The sequence below is a fragment of the Eupeodes corollae genome, chromosome 2 (genome assembly GCF_945859685.1).
Source record: "Eupeodes corollae chromosome 2, idEupCoro1.1, whole genome shotgun sequence".
Classification (NCBI taxonomy): domain Eukaryota; kingdom Metazoa; phylum Arthropoda; class Insecta; order Diptera; family Syrphidae; genus Eupeodes; species Eupeodes corollae.
The window spans coordinates 2973472-2995230 of NC_079148.1; the positions used below are offsets into that span (position 1 = coordinate 2973472).

General features: G+C 29.4%; 2 protein-coding genes across 2 annotated transcripts in view; both read left to right on the forward strand.

Moving 5' to 3' along the window:
- LOC129947053 (uncharacterized) overlaps positions 1-21759 on the forward strand; it is a 108729-nt gene that overhangs the window by 40143 nt on the left and 46827 nt on the right. The gene's annotated exons all lie outside the window — the stretch shown is intronic.
- LOC129947051 (uncharacterized) lies at positions 15987-16844 on the forward strand. The gene has a single exon (XM_056057487.1). It carries the CDS (start codon positions 16061-16063, stop codon positions 16751-16753), a length of 693 nt encoding a protein of 230 aa, XP_055913462.1. The 5' UTR covers positions 15987-16060; the 3' UTR covers positions 16754-16844.

Consider the following 21759-nt stretch of genomic DNA (forward strand, 5'->3'; position numbering starts at 1 on the left):
ACTTTCCGCAACTTTGACAGGTAGCGGAGGGATCTAATGTGCTTTGAGACCATATTTAAAGCACTTGGATTACGCGGACGATGTTCGCTTACTCTCCCTAGGATCATGGATCTCCATCAAATGACAACAACTGTGGGGAGAGAAGCAAAGTCGTGGGGCTGAAAATGAATTTCGACAAAACAAAAATGATCAGGCTCGGAACCCAACCACCCTCTCAATTAAATATTTTCTCGCAGTCGCAATCGGTGGAAAAAGTGGAAAGCTTTGAATACCTTGGAAGTATCGTCTAAATCGAAGGAGGAACCGAACAAGGCGTCATCTACCGCATCGGTAATAAAAAGTGGCGATCGGTATGTTGCCAAAATTTTGGAAGAATAACTCTATCAGCTTAAGAACAAAGCTACGACTGTTTCGCAAAAATGTCGAATCTGTGCTTCTTTATGAGTGCAGCACCTGGGAGGTTACTTAAGTCATTACAATAAGGACTGCGTGAATAGATGTCTTCGAAACATCTTAACTATTTTCTAGCCAAACCAAATATCCAATGAGGTCCTTCATACAAGGACAGTTGAGAAACCTATAGACTCGATTATACGAAGGCGTAAGTGGCAATCGATTTGACATACGCTTCAAAAAGATAACGACTGCATTACAACCCAATGAATGCAGTGGATATCGCTCACACAAGAAGGAAGGAGAGCTGGACGACCAAGAAGGACAGTCGAGGACCTAAGTAAATTAAGTATAGGAAGTTATTGTAATCGGTTAGATTTGTAGAATTGAAAATGTTAAAATTTGTCGATGTTTCATTTCCCTAGAATCTAAATAAAAAATGCATAGAGAGATGTCTGTGTGTACGTACGTTCGATAAACTTCTTTCGTCATATATATCTAAAGAACCAATGAAGTTCAAATAAATTCAAAAAAAAAAAAAAAAAAATTGTCACCACGACTATTTTACCAACAAAAAATGAAGAATAACGTTTTTGGCAAATGGTCAAATTTTGAGTAAAATCAAATTGACAGTTTTTTTTACAAAAATTATTCAAACTTAGTGAAGATTTAAATATCTTTTTAGAAATTGAAAATATTGGCTTCAAATTATTTTAAGCTTATATTTAGAAAATATTTTTTTTAACATTCAGTACATTTTTTTATAAAAATCCAAATCCAATATTGTTATGAACATTTTGTTAAACTTTTAAGCCAGAAAAATCGAAAGACGGAATGGGAAGTTATCAGTGTGGGTCGCATCTCAGCCTCCTATTTGCGAAAAAAATAATTCTTAAAATTACAACATGTTGAGAAACATTCGCTGCACCCAAATTCGTCTAAAATATTTTACTGAATTCTTCGGCTTATTTATTGCAATGACCAGTTTCCTTACTTAACTTATTTTCTTCCTTTAACATTTCCAAAATAGTTAGAACCTCTTATACGCAAAAGTTTTAGTGTTCATATCCTGCAAGGAAGTGACAAACAATTACAACAACAATTATATATTTTGTAGTGAAAAAGTAATATCTCCTTCAAACTTTTTTTTTTTCAAAGTGTGTCCGTTTTTCCTGATTTCTGTAGAGAAAATAAAGATTTTCTTTGTCTTTAATTTTTCTTTGTTAAGGTCTTAGTAATTGTTTCAACAAAATCCAATTAAAAAGTCTATTTTCTTTTTTTCTTATTGGCTTCAAAATGCAGATGCCCATTTTTTGTGTTATAAAAGTTTCATTTTACAATAAAAAAAGGAAAGAAAGATCAAAATTAAATTACACTGTGGCGTGCAGATAAACACAGGATTAATTTCCGCCCAAAGGACGGATGCATTTTCTTTATGAATACGAGAAGTATAAAGAACAAAAATAATAATTAGTTAAGTTGATGGCGGTTTGTAATGATTATACCATCAGCTACTTTAAGGGCCAACATCATAGAAACCACCATTAAACGCTATGCATGGAAAATAAGGGGAGTAGCGAGTAAATGGCCAAAAGCGTGAAGCTTGAGTTATGAGCATCTTTATGTTTTCATTTCCTTTTCAATAAAAACCAAAAAGAAATAAAAGGATGCTGGGGATCATTATCATTTCCTTTCCTTTCCATTTCTTTTTTGTTTGTTTGTTAGATTGCATTGTATATTTTAGTGACATGGTTTATTGTTTTCTTTGGTTTAGTGATAATATAAGGTATAGTATGCGGATACACTCCTCATCACTTGATTAAAGCTAACAATTTTTTAGTCAGAATTTTCCTGTTGTCTTATTTTTTTAAAATTAACTTCACGTCAAAAGTTTCGAAAAAAGTATAGAATTTAAAAGACTAGGTATATTTAATTCATTTACAAATGATATCTGTGAAAGAAATCAGCCTTGTAAGTTTAATAACCATTGTCTCCATGCAAAGTTGAAATAATCTTGAGGATTGTTTTTAACTTTCAATTTTACTATTCTTCATTGAAATTTTTCATTATGAATATAAAATTTCAACTCAAGAGTTTATCAACTTAACATTTTTTGATGTTTCAAGAAATGAAAAAGTTAAATACTTAACTTTAGATTTTCTATCAGATCTGAAGTTTATTTTATGGCGGCAGCCATTTGGACCACATTTTGTTCCATACATAATTGAACCATAGAAATATTATTTTGACCAAAAATTAAAATTTAACCACCCTTTTCATTGAGGTCGTGAATACATTTTTCATTATTTTCAGTTAAGCAAAAATAAGACGCAGATTCTTTTCCAACGCTTGCAGTTTTTAAACAAAGGAAAAGAGGCTGGGATGCGACCCACACTGATAACTTCCCATCCCGTCTGTCGATTTGTCTTGCTTAAAAGTTTGTCTATATGTATTTTTACCAAATTTGCGCACTATTTTTGTAGATTTTATTTTTATTAAAAAAACTGACTGTTAGATTTTTATATAAAAATTACTGAATATTGAAAACAAAATTTTCTGTGAAATAAAATAAGTTTGAAGCCAATATTTTTAATTTTTGAAAAGCTATTTCAGCCGAAAGTAAATTTTTACCAAGTTTTAGTAGGTATTGTTTTTTTTAGAGTTTTATTTTTTGTAAAAAAACTGTCAATTCGAATTTTTAAAAATTTTACCAAATGTTGAAAACAATATTTCTTATAAGATAAAATTAGTTTGAAGCCAATATTTAAAATTTTTGAAGAGATATTTGAGTCAAAAATCAATTTTTACCAACTTTTATACATTTTTTTTCAGGTTTTTATTTTTTGTAAAAAAACTGTCAATTCGACTTTTCTCAAAATTTGTCCTAATGTTGAAAAGAAAATTTCTTATAAGAAAAAATTAGTTAAAACCTATTATCTCAAAGTTTTTAAAAGATATTTGAGTAGAAAATCATTTTTTACGAACTTTTGTTAATTTTTTTTTTTGGTTTTTAATTTTTTGTACAAAAAATGTCAAATCGATTTTTTTCAAACTTTAACTGAATGTTGACAACAAAATGTTTTGAAAGATAAAAGTAAATTAAAGCCAATATCTCAAAGTTTTGAAAAGATATTTGAGTCGAAAATCAATTTGTATCAACTTTTATACATTTTTTTTTAGGTTTTTATTTTTTGTAAAAAAAACTGTCAATTAGATTTTTCTCAAAATTTTATCAGATGTCAAAAACATTATCCTTCGTTGCACAAAATTGTTTTGGAGATGAAATCATATTTCAGTCGTAAAATTTTGGAGGTGACAATTTTTTTTTTTTTTCAGTTTTATTGATTTATAAAAAAACCCGTTATATTGATTTTTTTTCAAAAAATATACCTGCTTGGTATCACGTTACAATATATTATATAAAATTTAATTCAAGTCTGTAGCGTTTTTGGTTCGTAAGATATTTAAGGTTAACCAAAATGTTCACCTTTTTTCAAACTGCTATGGTAAAAAAAACCACCCACACAATTATCTTGAGAGCCCTTTCTGCATCTTTCTGCATCTTTCTGTCTTATTATCTGTATAACAAAATTTATTTGAAGTCGATATCTCTTCTGGTTCTTGAGCTATGGACGACGAAAAAAACGTCGCGAACGTACGGACGTACAAACGTAAGTACACACGCACGCACAGACATCTTTCTAAAAATCTTTTATTTCGACTCTAGGGACCTTGAAACGTCGAGAAATGTCAAAATTTTCAATTTGACAAATCGGACCCATTACAATCACTTCCTATGGGAAGTTAAAAAAGCCTTATTTTTTAATATGCTCAAAAAGTAGAAGGGTTTTGGTTGTGTATGAATTACGACTTTATAAAGAAGAATCTTATTATCTTTGCTTAAATACGAATTTTTATTTAAAAGTGGAAATAGAATTTGTATTAAAACATTTACTTTTTTGATAGAGGAAGTTATATGATTTGAAAATGTAAGTGTCTTGTCGAGAGTGATACTAATGTATTTAATTGTTGTTGTCCATTCAATTGGAGTGTTGTAGATCGAAGAATTATATTGAGGTAGATTTGAGACTTTTCTCTTTCGTGAGAAAAATATTGCTTTAGATTTCGATTGGTTTATTTTGATTTTCCACATGTGAAAAAAAAACTTTTCTATATTAAATAAAGCATTTTGCAGATTCATTAATATACTTTGATAGTCATTTGAACCACAGATTTTAGCTGTATCATCAACAGAGAAGACATTTTAATACTGTAAATCTCTTGAAAATCAGCAATAGATAAGTTATATAAAAGGGTTATATAAAAGGGAACCTTGTGGAACCCCTGTTTTGAATCAGACAAAATGTTGACATAAAAAAGCCTAGCTGTAAGAAAACTTTGAAAAGTTTTAAGAATGTGAGTAGGAAATTTTTGAGTAAATAATTTATGATGCAGGCCGCTGTGCCAAACACTATCAAATGCCTTTTGAATGTCAAATGAAACCATATCCAATGACTTTTTATTGGAAAGCGATTCTTGTACTATACTTTTTATTCTTTTTATTTCATGAATCGTCGAGTGTTCCCTCCTAAAACCAGACTGTTCGATTGGAACAAGATTTTTTGATTCTACATATTCATTTATCTTAAAAAGGATAATTTTTTCAAAAAGTTTGCCTAAACAGGCGATAACTAGATGCCTGTGTCAATGATTGTTTAGGTTTAGCTATGGGTATCATCTCAGCAATCTTCCACCTTCTTGGAAAATATCCGTGTCGAAGACAACTTTCGAATAGAGATGTTAAATACTGAACAGCGTTTTTTGATATGTTTTTAATGAAATTTTATCATTACCAGCAGCTTTTTTTATGCGAACAGAAGCAATGGTGTCTGTAACAAGAAATATTGGTATATGGATAATATTTAATTCCATTGAAGATAGATTAATACTGTTTTGTACTATTTGTTTGGTTTTAATGTAATTATCACGTTTTGGCTCCCTTTTCCAATCCTAAATCCATTTCTGCTTAGTTACAAGAAATTTTGAATGTATATGTATTTACAAGGGAATACGCTTCTGGCATTGAAATAATTGAAGCGACAGTACAAATAATTACCAGTTCTTGGAAATATATCAGGAATTCTTAGCAATTTGAAAAGGTTAGTATCTGTTAAAGAAAGAATACCACCGGTTATAAGTCGAACAAAAATGAAAATTACACAATTTTTCAGTTTAACGTAAGCTTAGAAGACCATAGTTTTCTTCAAGGTTCCACACTATGCTACCTGTACATATTTTTGATTTATTTGTTAATTTTGTTATTTTTAAATAAGTTTTAATTGTGTTCTTGTTTTGATCTCTTTTGGATTCATATTTAAACATTTGTGGTGTGCCTGAGTGGAAAAGTCCTATAACTACCCACTTGATTTCAATAAAATGTCAGTATATCCTTTAAGCCATACAGGAAACTATAATTGACCCCTTTATCATAGTTTTTTTGTGAGGTGGGCCTTAAAGGACTAATGTTATGTCAACAATCCAGAAGCGATTCAAGCTCTTAACGCCAATATCATGCAAGTAATTCGAAATCAGAAACAAGGTCTTGGGAAATTATAAACAACGCTTTACTGCGAAGCTCACAATGTTCTTCATTGTATTGCATTTTTAAAAAGAATCATTTATTTAAGATTGGTAAAGTTAATTAAAACTTAAAGATACATTTTTGAATTACGAAAAATAATAATTTCAAATTTATAGAAAATTATTCAAGTTGGTAAAACATTTTTATAGGTTATTCAAAAAGAACACAATTGAAGTGAAGCTATCCTGAATTAGACTTTCAACTTTAAGTTTGTTAACAACTCTAGTGTTGGTCAGCTACGGAGGTTGAAACAAGCTGGAAAAAAGAGTGAAAAAAACGGCTCTTACATTAATTACGTATTTACATTCATCAATTTCTATTTAAAATTCTATTAAATTAAGTCCAATTTCTGGTAAGTAAATATGAGACTATAGCCAACTCCGAGTTTTAAAAGCTTAAGTCACTTTCTAGCTTAAGTTTGACTTTAATGCACAAGTAAGCTATTGACTTATGAATTAAGAAAGATTTAATTTCTAAATAAGTGAATTATAAATTTAAAAATATACTTCATCAGCAAATGAAGTTTCTAATGTTTTTCAAAAGCTTGAAAACTACTTTCGTTAAAAATTAAATAATTATCTATTTAAAACAATCTTAAGAATTTCCAATCTACCAACTAATTTATGAATTAAATTTATTTAATTCACAAGCCATTTTTGACTTAATTCGAAAATTCACAACCCTGAGCCAACTCGCATCAATTTGTTCAGCTTTATTTCAATGCGGTCATTGTTGGTTTGTAAGAATCTGTTTCTCGCTTTTTTGGCTCACTGAAAGTTTTTCTAAAATTTTTCAAGTTCAATTAACTAAAAAGAAAATTAATTTAAACTCTAACCAAACAAATTATCTCAACATTTTTTTTTTTTTAAAACTCATGTCATGTATCAGTATTAAACGAACTGACAATAATGCTTAAGGGCTTCTTAAACTATGTACTTTTAATCATATAAAAATTAAAAGTCCAGTGAAACTAAGAAAACACTTAATTTGCTTTGATCTCGAGATGATTCATAAACTTTAGGGTTGTTTGTCTTTTATGTATACAAACACATAATTTTCAAGTATGTTCTAATTAAAAACAATACATTTTACATCATAATTATGAAGGTTTCATTGCAACCTTTTTTTATGGTCTTTTTGATGAAAGCAAAAGAATCTCAAAAGCTTCGTGTGTGCCGCCATCTACTGCTGCTGCTGCCGACACACATTTTTGAAATCTAAAATACTTGCCTACGTGCTGCGAGTTAATGGATTATTTTTCAAGTAAACATGGCAGTACCTTTTTTCTGACAGTTTTGTAGGTTTTTTTTTCTGAAAGAGAAATAAAACTTGATATGGATAGAAAAGTCTCACATCCTCAATGGGAGGGCGCATCCAAAATCCACATTATTCACTGAGGTTTAGACAGTTTATGAATTTTTTTTCTTGTTGTGTCTCATAAAATACTGGAGATGTAAACAGTGCAGGTGTAGTTGGCATGAGAAAACCCCAAATAGAATTTACGACGTCCGTCGTCTACACTCTGCAGAGGATTATCTAACTCAGGAGTACTAAATGTTTTTTTTAGCTTTTTTATTATCTATGTTGTTTGTTTTATCAAAATAGGGTACGGAAGTTCGAAAAGAAAAAAATATTGTCGGTAGTGGATTGACCGAAATCAAATAAATGAATAGCTATTTGCTGGGTAAACGATTAATGATATAGCATAGCTTTGATAAATTGACGAATCACTGAATACTTTTTTCAAAAAACTACAAGAATTGGGAATTATATTTTGCACCATTAATACCTAATACAGACATTACACAGCTAAGAAAACATACTTTAAAATCAATTTATTATTAAAAATACTCAATCTCTTGAAAAAACACCCTATATAGCATTTTCGTTTAAAGTCTGTATATCTTAAAGTATTTGATCTGCATCAAAAACAGCAAAGTCTAGTGGGGGAGCGGTGGATCAATGATAGCTATCAAAAAGAATTTATCTTGAGATTAAAAGGCCCATTAACATATTAATTAAGACTTCTATATCGAATATAGTGAAAAAGGAAGCGGTAGAAAGTATATTATACCTATTAATATTAACTGTTGCAAAATGGAGCTTGGACAATTACAGCTTGTAAGATTTGTTAAGCTCAATAAATTCAAAAAACTTATTGACAATTGGAGATTTAAATGCCAGGATTGGTAACTTAGAACCCTCTCTTGATATCGCAGCTCAGCAAAGAAAGGGTATATTGGAACTAAAGAAACTTTGGTCTCTCACTAAAAAAATTAATGGCAACAAATTTATAATATTACGAAATTATATAAAAATATAAAAAAAATACATTGAAAAATCTTTCATGGTGTTTGAAAGCCATTTTTATAGCAACGCGTTTTTCTATTAAAAATTTTGAGATTTGTAAATTTTTATAAATTTTTAACCATTTTTTTTTAATGTCATATACCACTCGCAAAAGGTACTTGATTGCAAAAATGTATTAAATTTTGTATAGTTTTATTACTTTAACAAGGATTTTATAAACAAATGACTTCAAATTAAGCATAGTATTAGAAGTCATTGCGGTTTTTTACTTACAACTATTTTAATCACGAAAGTGTAAAATAAATTAAAGCTGATATTTTATATTGTGGTTCAATCCAAAGAATAATAAATACTTTTGATGACAACAACTTGAATGTATCGTAAATCGGTTTTTAAACCGTCCACCGAAATCGAAAACAAATTGTATTCCAATATTCTTAAAATAAAAATCGAAGAAAGTCATAAAAAACTTCGTGAATTAAGATTCGTATTAAAATTCAGTTGAACAGTTGCAAACCTGTAATTGGAAACTTCCAAAAAACATAACTTTCTTTTGTATTTGATTTATTCTTATTGTTATACCAGCTGGCTTAGCTTCTGAATGAAAATTCGTATGCTGTTTGATTTTATCAAATTCCTCTATAAAATTTTGATTTTATTTATGTCGTTAAAAATATCAACCAAACTACGAACATAAAAACAAATTGAATTTTTATTTAAATTAAATTCAGAAAAGCAATATTGCATCGTTTTGCAGTCTCCCATCAAAATTCTCTGCCAAAGTCCATTTCGAAGCTAAAGCTAACAATAACTGATGTTGGTTAAACATTATAAACACAATATTGTTGTCACATCAAGGAGTCAATAAAATTATTAGCATATATTTGCATACAACACCAAAGGTCAATATGACATTATTTTTGATATCCTTCCTTCTTAGTTGTCTTGGATATTTCAATTTAACAAACAGAACCAATTAAAGGATTCTGGTTCCGCCGGGGACGACCAGAATCCTTGTTCTTAGTTACCAGACAGGACACATTGCACTGACTGGCACTAAAAACACAAAATACAATTAAATTCAGACAAAATGGACAACGATGTGATATCCTTAAGCAAACAGACATTCAGGACATTTGTGAATTCCTGCAAATATTTTATTATGGAAAATCGAAAAAATTCCAGACGACCACAACAAAAATTTGTACTGAACTCGTATAGTAATTTTGTGTCTCCTGCACTCTCCTTAACCATTTAACATATTTTTAATGACTTAACTACTATGTGCATATCGTATTATTTAAGGACTCAGCCATTGATATGAAACAAGCAGTAGTCATTTAGGTTTTGTTTTTGTATAGTGTTTTGGTATTTTGTATCTTGTTTTTAGATCTCAGCTAATTACGCTCGCACTCGAAATACACACTTTTCCAAAGGATAACGCCACCGATAATTACAAACACAACACCTTAGAGGCAACTTGTATTTGTTTTGTTGTTTTTGTTTGGTTTTTATGGTTCCCAGTGGATGACAATACAATTTGGAACTTATGAACATTTTAAATACAACCCATAAAATAATTAAATCTATCAGACATTGCATAAAAATATACACCAGACTGACCGGATGGAAGACACAAAGGTTTATTTTGGCAAGAAATGGTCATAAACGTATCATGCATAATATATTAGGAATATGAACACGAACCACGTACAATGAACAACGAACAGGAATATCCTTTTTTAGGTTACATCCGCTATAAATATTAAAAATCCATTACGATTTTCACACATGGATGTGTTTTCAGAAAACTCGTATATAGTGAACCGGATGTGGGTTGTAAAGAGAATTATATTTAAATCCTTTTTGGCATATTGCATAGTCACACATCAAAAAGCTTTAAAAAGTCAGCTTGCTGTCAGAACTGTTTGCTTACAACATAACTGTCAAATACTTCATTTTTGATTAGATTATTATTATTATTCAACAGATATTTTGTTGTTTAGATTTTATATTTACAATTTTCTAAATAATGAATAATTCAAATTTTCGTTAATTTACATTGCAATTGTGTATTTGCTTTTTTTAATGTATTTAAATTACGTGAGTGTCTTGCAAATTTAGGACCCCTGAATGCGATTTCAGAAAGCAAATTGAAAACAGATGATAAAAGCTTCGTTGGATTGATAAATAATCCGATATTTATAGAAGAAATCTACTTCAACACCCAATCAATCCTTCAAGCCTGGTTTCAAGCACAGTGGACATCTCAACGGATTTAATTTTTGACACCATCAGAATATCATGAGTCAGGAGTTCTCACAATAGAGCAAATAACTATCAATCTTGTTGGTATGACGAAGAATGTGAAGCAGAAAAAAAATCGTTCGCGTTACTTAGAATCTTTAGAAAAAACAATAACTTGGCATCTAAGTCCCTATATCTTATCCAGCTTACAATTTCTAGAACAAATTTTACTTTTAATAAACAAGATGTTTTTAGATGAGATCATTCCAAATAGCTTCCGATTTTTATACATTTCTGTGATCTTTATAAGGGTAGATCGTAACCTACTGGAAAACTACAGGGGAATCTCTATTCTTAGCTCTTTGTGGAAAATGTTCACTCAATTATTGTACCTAAGGCTTGTTTCCTGGGTTGAAAGGAACAATAACATAAGTTGTTTCCAAGCTTGGTGCCGATCAAATCTCTCTACAATAGACCAAATTTTTGATCTAATGAGTGTTGCTTGTCGTTTTATTGATAAAAAAAAGAATCTCTATGAATTTTTTGTAGGTTTCAAAGCCGCCTTTGACACTATAAACAGAAGGTTACTAATTTTCAAACTAACAGATATAGCCTTGTTTACAAAGTTCATAAGAACATATGAACAATTTATATCAAATACAAGTTCAGTAGTAAAAAGTGGTATGAGATTGTCAAATCAATTTAAATCTGAAACTGGAGTTACACAGGGTTGCATTTTGAGTCCTTTAATTGTTTTCCTTTTTATTAATTACATTGAAAATCAAATTCCAGGTGGTGTTATTTTTGGAGATGTACTTATCAAGGTGCTTTTAAATGCAGATGATCTTGTTTTTCTAACCGATAACCCAGAGACTTTACTGCTCTAGGTTAACAAATTAAAACAATATTGCGATAATTGGGACCTTAAAATAAATACTTCAAAGTCAAAAATAATGGGTTTTAGATCTTAAAACCGCAGTAACAGGACTAATTGCAACTTGCACCTTGACGGCTCAAACATAGAAGTAGTGACTGATTACAAATACCTAGGATTTACTATAACACATAACTTAAATCTTGTAGATCATTTTAAAAACAAAGTGAAGTTAGCAAAAGCAGCTATCAATTTTCTTCAAAAGTAACTTTATAGATGCGTCGTACGTACGTTCGTACGTCCGTACGTCCGTACGTCCGTACGTTCGCGACGTTTTTTCGTCCTCCATAGTTCAAGAACCAGAAGAGATATCGACTTCAAATAAGTTTTGTTATACAGATAATAAGGCAGAAAGATGCTCTCCAGAAAATTGCCTGGTTGGTTTTTTTAACCATAGCAGTTTAAAAAAAAGGTGAACATTTTGGTTACTCTAAATTTCTCACGAACCAATGATGCAAGAGACTTTAATTAAATTTTATATTATGCATTTTTGGAAAGAAATCCAATTAAATGTTTGTTTTTATAAATCAAAAAAACTGAACAAAAAAATTTGTCACCTCGAAAATTTTAAGAATAAAAACTGATTTAACTGATTTTAACATCTGGTTAAATTTTGAGAAAAATCAAATTGACAGTTTTTTTTATAAAAAAAAACGTTACTCAAAGTTGTTAAAAATTGAATTTCGACTCAAATATTTTCTCAAAACTTGAGATCATAGCTTCAAACTTATTTTATCTTATAAAAAGTATTGTTTTCAACATGCGGTAAAATTCTGAAAAAATCGAATTTACAGTTTCTTTTTTACATACAAAATTAAGAGACAATTTAACAAAAGTTGGTTAAATTGATCTATCTAAAAAAACAAACAAAAAAATACTAAAACTTGGTCAACATTTACTTTACTCAAATAGCTTTTCAAAAATTAAAAATATTGTTTTCAAACTTTTTTTATTTCACAAAAAATATTGTTTTCGATAGTCAGTAGTTTTTTTTATACAAATCCAACAGTCCGTTTTTTTCATAAAAAAATAAAATCTACAAAAATAGTACACAAATTTGGTAAAAATTGATGTTCGGTTCTTGATATCTCTCAAATTAATTTCTTTCATCGAATTAGTAAAAATTGAAGAAATGCTACTTGAATTGGTAAAAATTTGTTTTCGACTAAATATCTATTTAACAAAACTAGATTTTCAAACTAAGCTATTTCTTTATATTAAACATATTGTTGGTAATTTTAAAAATTTTTAAGAATAATTCAACTGACAAGTTTTTAACCCAATACAAATCTAAAAACTTTTAAGCAAGACAAATCGACGGACGGTATGGGAGGTTATCAGTGTGAGTCGCACCCTAGCCTCTTTTTTGTTATGATTTTTGTTCTATTAATTATCATGGAAAGAAATTGTAATCTCACAACCTAAACTACGCTTAAGGGTTTGAATTTTACTGTACAATTGTATAATTGTAATACAGCATTTGAAAACAAAAGAAAATCCGAAACCATTCATACTTTATTTTGCGTCTGAAGAAATGTTATAAAAGAAATCAAAAAAGAAGCTTTGTTAAAAATTTCTATAAAATATGTAATGAAAACTCCAAATTTAGAGAAAATTTGGCATACACTTATCTCAAGGTATCATTTAAACATTTTGGTACCAGTTATAGCTATTTCTTGCTTAGTTGATTTCCGACATGGTTCCTATTCGCTGGTAAGAGCTAGGTGTCAAGTCTAGCGGAGTCTACCGAGCTTAATTTTTGTCACAATATAATCTTCGAGGTACATTGCATGCAGTTCATGCAGTTGTATCGTATCCGAAATTGTCCTAAGATTGTACCTAAGAGGTCAAAGTGCCTTTTACCAACACCGCAAGTCTCGGATCCATATGTGAGCACAAATAAATCCATTAGCTTTGAAGTTATGGTTCTGTTTGACGAACTTTGTACTTTTTTTTCCTTTACTAATGTGCAATACCAAATTTTGTGCCACCTGTTTGATTTGGACGAAGGAATCGCGTACAGCTTGCTTGGTTCTCCCTACTATCTGGTGACGATGGTAAATCTTAATGACGTGCCAGAGTCACGGGTTGCTTCCTTCACAACGCCAGGTTGAAGAGGAAGTAGGCCAAACCAACCCCTTGTAGGAGTATATTGTAAATGTTGATTGGTTTGTGATAGCAATCCAGTTATTTTAACTTGATATGTTGGCCATGGTCAACCTACATAGTCGTGTCAATTTATTTGGGATGCCGAATTCTCTTATACGACTTTGCATAGTTCTACCCTGGGTATTTTATTGTAGGCATCCTTAAAGTCTATAAATAGATGGTAAGTAGGAATATTAAATTTTAGAAATTCGTTGCTATTGATTTGCCTAAGATGGAGCCACACTGACATTTTCCGATTATAGTTTAAGCGTATGGGGCTTTCCGATCCTTACGAAAAGAGGAGAGTGTCTTATAGGAGTTACTCAAAAACGTGACACCTCTTTAGTTGCTGCACGTTGTGAAATCTCAATTCTTGTGTTTTTGATATTAATCTCTTTTCGTCAGTCTTCTGGCATTTCTCATGTTCACGTACATGTGCGTGTCAAATTGGTTGCTGAAAATCTGTCAGAACAAAAATGTGGTAGTCACTTTCCAACACAATAAATGTTTCAAAATAAAGCTACCAGACGCTTACACAAAACGACTGGAACTTTTCCTCAAATACCTTTTTTTCGTAAAAAAAAAACCTTCCTGTGACTGACAGTTGTAATATTATTTCTCGACTTTAAAAAAATACATTATTTAACTCAGAAATTTGTTTCTGATCATTTTTAATTTTTCAACGATGAAATCGTTTTTAATGAACAGCTGATAGTTAATTTTACATATCGGAACATAATCGTTTCACTGCTAACCTGTCAATAATTATTTTAAAAAGTTCTTTTCTCAAATAAAGTTTAAATATTTTTGGTATTTTGCTTTGTTTCGGAACTTCTCACTAGCTAAATTTCTTCCTTTGGCCATATATCAGGAATTTTTGTTTTAATGGTTTTAACAAAAATTATTTAATTTTTGGTACTGATTTCGAATCTGAACTTCAACTTCAACCTACGTACCAACATTTTTTAAATAAGTATTTTTATCAATCAATTTGTTTGAAAAATCAGTTCGTTATCACTACAAAACTCTGAGTTGTTATTGATATTTTTCCTGTCAACATTTTCTTAGCAAAAATATTTCAGTATTTTTTTAAAGAATGTTTCAATATTTTAAAAATGTTTGTGAAATACATATTGGAGATGGAACTATAAATTTGAAACACAAACACAAATCTAATAAAGTAATCTACATTTTTGAAATTTTAAAATGTAATATCTTAAAAAACCTGCCAGTAACAAAACATTGTTGACAAGTTTGTTATTATTTAAAGTTTTTAAAGAGAAAGTAAAACGATCATGATATAACATAGTGAATTTAGAAAAGGATCATGATATAACATAGTGAATTAAGAACATAACACACAAAGAGGATATCAAAACAAACATCCACTTTATTAAGCCTGACTTCAAAAAATGTTGGCACGCTAAACCGGTTTAATCCTACAACATAATACTGGACACTAAAAAAATACCTTTCAGACTTTTAAGATATTAAAAGCTGTTCAAATTTAATAATTTTAATCTTTGCTCAACTATTTTCGTGTCTTAAAGATTTGGTTTAGATTTCATTTATTCAATACAAATTTCAGAACTCAAAACAAGGCTCAATAGACTATAATGTTTAATATTTGTTTTTACTTATGTATTTTATGTATTTACATTCTTTAATGTCTGATTTATTGCAGCCTTATAAATTAGACACCATAACTGACTAGACTTTTCATAATCAAAAGACAAACATATCATAGACACCAAATAATCACATAATCAATGGAAATTCAAATATTGAAAAACAACAAGATTTGTTTGTTTTTCTGTGCAGTATTTGAAATGATGATGATGATAAGCATAATGTCACCAAAATAAAAACACACCCGATTCATTATGTTTTCTGTTCATATCTATAAAAATTGCAAATTTAATTGTTCTTCCTTACGAAATATGCGTCCAATGAAAAACATCGTAAATATTTTATCAGCCTCAGTGGTATCACACTTTTCATTTCAAAAACATCCCTTAGATTCTCGTCCAAAAAACATATGTGTGTCATTCTACTTAAAATACACCTGATTATTCCAGCTACCTGTAGCCTTCAAGTTTTGTTGGCATGTATATGATCCTTTTTCGCCTACCTGACCTCTTTTGGGTTGTTTTCGAAGTGAATCATGCTAATCCTGCCCCGCGACTCAGATAAATTTTGACCTGCTTCGTATGCGTAAGTAGCTAATCAATCTCAAAATTGTGTTCCCTAAACTCACGGATATATAACGCGGCTCCGTGACAAAGCTGATTATAGTCAATCTCAGCGTGTCACTCAGTGAAGACGTGTGCTAAGCGTAAATATAAATATTCCAAACAGGAAATCAATAAATTGACATCTCGAATAAAATGGGCTGTGTTACAAGTGCAGATAAATCACCGAACAGTAGTTCATATCACCCAGAGGGATGCTTCGGCAAGAAATCCTGGATCAATAGAGCGAAGCAAAACTACAAAGTAAACTCAGTGGAGCTGCCGCCAACACCAAACAAACGACCCATTAGTCGTTCGAAATCCAGCTTACCAGTGGCAACAAGGACAACAGAGATCCTGTCCATATGTGATGACTTCCAAGAGGGTTGCGACGACGAAAAGAGCTATGGATATTTTTCAGAATCAATATCCACATCCAACACATCGTCCTTAAGCTTCAACCCAAACGAGTGTGATTTGAAAATGGAAATGTACATGATGACCAAAATCAGCAGAGTAATGCCAAAGACCTCATCGCCCATTTTGCCCACAAAGTATCCATCCAGGCATTCTCCTTCATCACCATCATCATCGTCCTCATCCACATCTGAATCCGCATTGAATTCGGCAACAAATGCACAAGAAATTGTAGACCAGAAGCGTTCGTACAACAAATGGAAACGACATCTACAAAATACTCCAGCATATGTGCTCAACGATGTTACAAGAATTCCCGAAGCCATAGCTGGCCAATTCAGTCCAGAAGATTTTCCAGCATACACAGATGTCAGGAAATGTCAAAGGGCCAACATTCAAAATAGGCTTTCATTGGAAACTTATATTATTTAAAAATGTTTTGTGGGATTGAGTGAAAGGTTCGTTTTTAAATTGCTTCAAAAGTCTCTGAGATCCTGTAAAATATTCTTGTAAATCATGTACAAAAAAGATGACGTTATTTATTTAAAATTTAAATTAAGTGCAACAATGTTGTGTAAAATATTAACTTTAAGAATAAATTATGATGTACATATATTTGTTTACGAAAAATAAAACTATAGCTTGTTTTTAAAATAAAATAATGTTTATTTTAAATTATTTTGTTCGCATATTCCAAAGAAAACTAGAACTCAAAATGGAGACTTTAATGTATTTCCTTTAGAAAACTAAATTGAATTTATTTCTCACCTGAATGACCAAATCCTTATTTTTAGGACAAAAAGTTTAAAAAATTGATTAATGTTATGTTTGTATTATAAGATTTGTAATTATTTTTATTTAATTTTATGTTAAACTATGCATTTTTTAAAATAAATAAAATAAGAAAGATATTTTAAAAATAAAATTCCATATATCCGTTTTCATTTTTGTTTCAACGAAAACTGAACAACAATGACTTAATTACTTCATTTCTTGGAAATGTTTTGCAATTTCAACTTCACGTCCACGAATCCTTTCAATTTTGGTTTTGAAATAAGTTCAAAAAAATGTACAGTCTCGTCAAGTCGTCGGGGACTAATTATAATTGGTGTCATAAACTATATTTTCTCATTTCTTAGAAATATGATTGTTTTCAATTTTCAGAACTAGAAATAATAAATGTCTTGACTCTCTGAAGATTCTCGATTCCAGGAAAGATGTGTCATAAAAATATATTTTCATATTTTTGAATATTTTAACATAAATCCGCGGCAATAAAGTAGCGCAAGTAAAAGCCATATAAGATACATACCTATATTCATAGTTTTAAAAGATTTACTTGAGGATTTAAATTGAGGGTTGGGTATTTAAGAGATCCTGATAGATGGTTACCTGAGTGACTTATGGATTATGGGCATAGATTCGAATGGGATGATTTTCTGCGAATGACAAGTCAAATTAGTTATAATATTGTCAAAGACACTTGTTGGAAGAAATTTTTGGGAAAATCTTCGAAGCAGGTGTTTAATTATGTATATTGTGGGGAACCTTATTTAAATAGAAGCATGCTAGTTTATACATAAATGGTACAGTAGCTTAACCATATTTATAGTTTTAAGGTTTTCCCTTAAAATTTGCAAGGTTAACATTTTTCATCGTTTAGTTTGCAACCTTATTTACAGAAAAAATTGTAAACTTATTTTTCTACTTGTTTTTAATTTGGGTAGGAGCCAATTTAGAGAATATTTAAGGTTGAGGAGTTTTATGAATTGCTTAAGTTGTTCGCCAGGGGAAATTAACATTTTTGTCGCTTTTTGAGCAGAACATTTAAAAGGACATTCTTCTGGGTGTTTGTAGAGAAGAAATACTTCGCCAATTTATATAAAAAAGAGTTGAGGATAAAGTCATCTTCTTAAAGTGATATCGTTTTTGTCAGTATAGTATAACTGAGTGTAATAAGCGTTGAGAAAACTAAGAGGCTTACGTGGAAATTAATTCGAACGAATCCAATAACCTTACATTTAAAAAAAAAGAACAAGTGTTTAAAATCTCTTTAAACAAGTTCACAGACTCATAATCCTCAAACCAAGAGTAAAAAAACATTCTGTTAAAATAATATCTGATATTATATCTGGTATGATTTCAAAACTTTACTTTTCTACTCTTGAAATTTGTAGTCAAAAGAACAATCAGAAGTTGCTAAAATGATATTGGCTATCGGTTTGAAGGCTAAATTATAAGCTTTTAGTATTAGCTTTAAGGATTATACAAAATCATTTTAATTTGGAATAGAAGAGTTTTAAAATAACGAATAAATAATTGGCTTATGGTTCAACTTATTTAGAAAAGTTTATTAAGAACATAAGACCAATCTTCAAAACAGATACAAAATTAACCAAATACACTGATCGAAATTCATATTATTAATGAGTCTTTAATTGAATTTAAATAAACTTTTGAGCAAACCTTGAATTTAATACTTTCAAAGTTTTCAAAAATACGTTTTGGAGCTTATTTTTGGTGTTAATTTCGAATTCAAACTTTAATTTTAAGTAGTTGGCCAAGTTTTAAAAATACCCGATATTTTTATATTTTTTTATTATTATTATATACGAGTATTTCAAAAACTTTATATTCTCGTAATAGAATTGTTTAGACAACAGATTTGATACAAAACAAAACTTACTTTTAAGCCGTTTTGTTCTTTTCTGTTCAAAACCGGTTTAGCATTAATATTTTCGAGTTTTTTTTCAGATTTTTGTAAGACAGCTTAAATTAACAACTTATGAATATTTTTCGAATGTTATATGAAATAATGTAAGCATTTCAAATAAATATTGGAGAAAGGGATTATAAATTTGATAAATATAAACGAAAATATTGGAAAAAAGCTTCTTCATAAATTTAGGCATTTAAAACCTTATTTAATTGTTTTTTTTTTCTCGAATTTTAAAAAGAATTATCTCAAAAACTTGATGTGATGCATTAATTTTGAAGTTCGATCTTTAATTTATCAAACAATAAATATACCTGCAAATTAAGTCCATCTACAAAAAATTAAATGTCATTTAATTTTTAAAAAATAGTTTTTCTTTATTGTTTCGAAAATCGTTAGAGCTTTATTTTAAAAATTAATTGTGTACACATAAAATTTGTCAATTTATTTTTGAAATATATTTACTATGTGGTTATTAAATTTACGTTTTATATTTTTAATTTTGTAAAAACAATGTTGACCTATTTTGGAGATATGGAATTAAAAAAAAATAATACTTTTAGAAATCTGAACAAAAAACAGATACAATTTACAAACACACTTTGGCGAAAAACCTTTATAGTAATACAAAAAATACGTATGTTTAAATTGAAAGAAGACGAATTAAGAAATTAAAAATTAGCCACCATTTCATAAAAATACATCCGGATGTTTTTAAGAAAATACGAGTTTACGTTTTTTGACCTAGAACATTTTAATTTGTATTAAGAAATAAAATGAACGATTTTGATCAGTTATCAAAAGAGTCTGTTTTAAAATATATAATGTATTTTAAGATTTAAAAATGTACCTGGTTTCAAAAATTTAAATGACATTTGATTTCTCAAAAAAGCTTAATTCAAAAGAAATGTATTTGTAAATCGTAAGAGCGTTTTTTAATTTCCATAGGAAGTTATTTAATGAGTTCGATTTGTCAAATTGAAAATGTTGACATTTCTCGACGTTTCAAGGTCCCTAGAGCCGAAATAGAAAATCTTTAGAAATATGTCTGTGCGTGTGTATGCACGTACGTTCATACTTCCGTACGTTCGCGACGTTTTTTTCGTCGTCCATAGCTCAAGAACCAGTAAAGATATCGACTTCAACTAAATTTTTGTATACATATAACAGTGCAGAAAGATGCGGAAATGGCTCTCAAGAAAATTGCGTGGGTGTTTTTTTTACCATAGCAGTTTAAAAAAAAGGTGAACATTTTAGTTAACCCTAAATATCTTATGAACCAATGACTCTACAAACTTGAATTAAATTTTAAATTATATATTTTAACATATTGTAACTAGCATAGTTTTGAAAAAAAAAAAAAATCCAAACAAAAATGTGTCACCTCGAAAATTTTACGAATAGAAAAGAATTTCATCTCCAAAACAATTTTTTGCAACGAAAAATAACGTTTTTCAATCCATTAAAATGTTGAGCAAAATCAAATTGACAGGGTTAAAAAAAATAAGAAACAAAAAAAAAAACATTACTCAAAATTGGTCAAAACTTTGAGATATTGGCTTTAAACTATTTTAATCTTTTAAAACATATTGTTGACAATATTCAGTTAAGTTTTGAGAAAACTCTTTTTGACAGCTTTAAAAAAAAAAATAGAAACCTATAAAAACAATACTAAAACGTATTAAAAATTTACTTTCGACTTAACAAGCTTTTTAAAAATTAAAAATATTGTCTTCATGTTTTTTTTTTTGTAACAGGAAATATTGTTTTCGATATTCAGTAGTTGTTTTTTTTTTTTTAGATCCAACAGTCTGTTTTTTCATAAAAAAAAACTAAAATCTACAAATAAATAGTATGCAATTTGGTAAACATCGATGTTCGGTTGTTAATATTTCTCAAATTAATTTCATTCATCCAATTTGTAAAAATGTAAGAAATGCTACTTTAATTGGCAAATATTTGTTTTCGACTAAAAATGTATTTACCAAAACTAGATTTTCAGGCATCGCAGCCTTTTTTTTAGTTTGAGTATTTGTAGTATTTAGTAGTTATTTAGAACCCAGAACGTTTTAAGTTTCAATTTCGTAAAAAATTTAAATACTTTTGTTTTAAATAAAAAATAAAAACAATGACAATTTTGATCATCAAATATTATTGAGACATTATAAGAGCCTATATAGAAACAAATTTAATCGGTTTATTAGTTTTTGAAAAACTTAAAAATTAAATCGTGTTTTTTTTTGGGGGGGGGGGGGGGGTTCCCTTTTGGATAAGTACAAATATTTTTGATATTATTAAAAGAAGTCCAAGTTTAGAAAACAAATTTTAAAGAAAATTCAAAAAAAAATATCTTGGTTTGCATTTTAAGCAAACACGAATTTTTGATTTTTGAAAAAAAAAAAATAATAATAATAACGACACCAAAAGCGTAGCGCAAATCGGCTGAAAAATTCTAAATTTAAAGTAAATTTATCCAATGATTTAAGGTGTAGTCACAAGGGCAAACAGACATACGGACGTAATCTATGGACCCACTTTTTTCGACTTCTCTACCATCGCAATGCCATGTTCGATTAAAATCTCGAGTTCGAAATTTATACAAATGCAATATTTGGCACATATTTCCTCTATTTTGCAAGTAAAAAAATTAAATAGATGATGTGGCTTTATTACTCAATATTTCCATTAGACGATTTTTATAACAAGAGTTTTAAACAAAAGT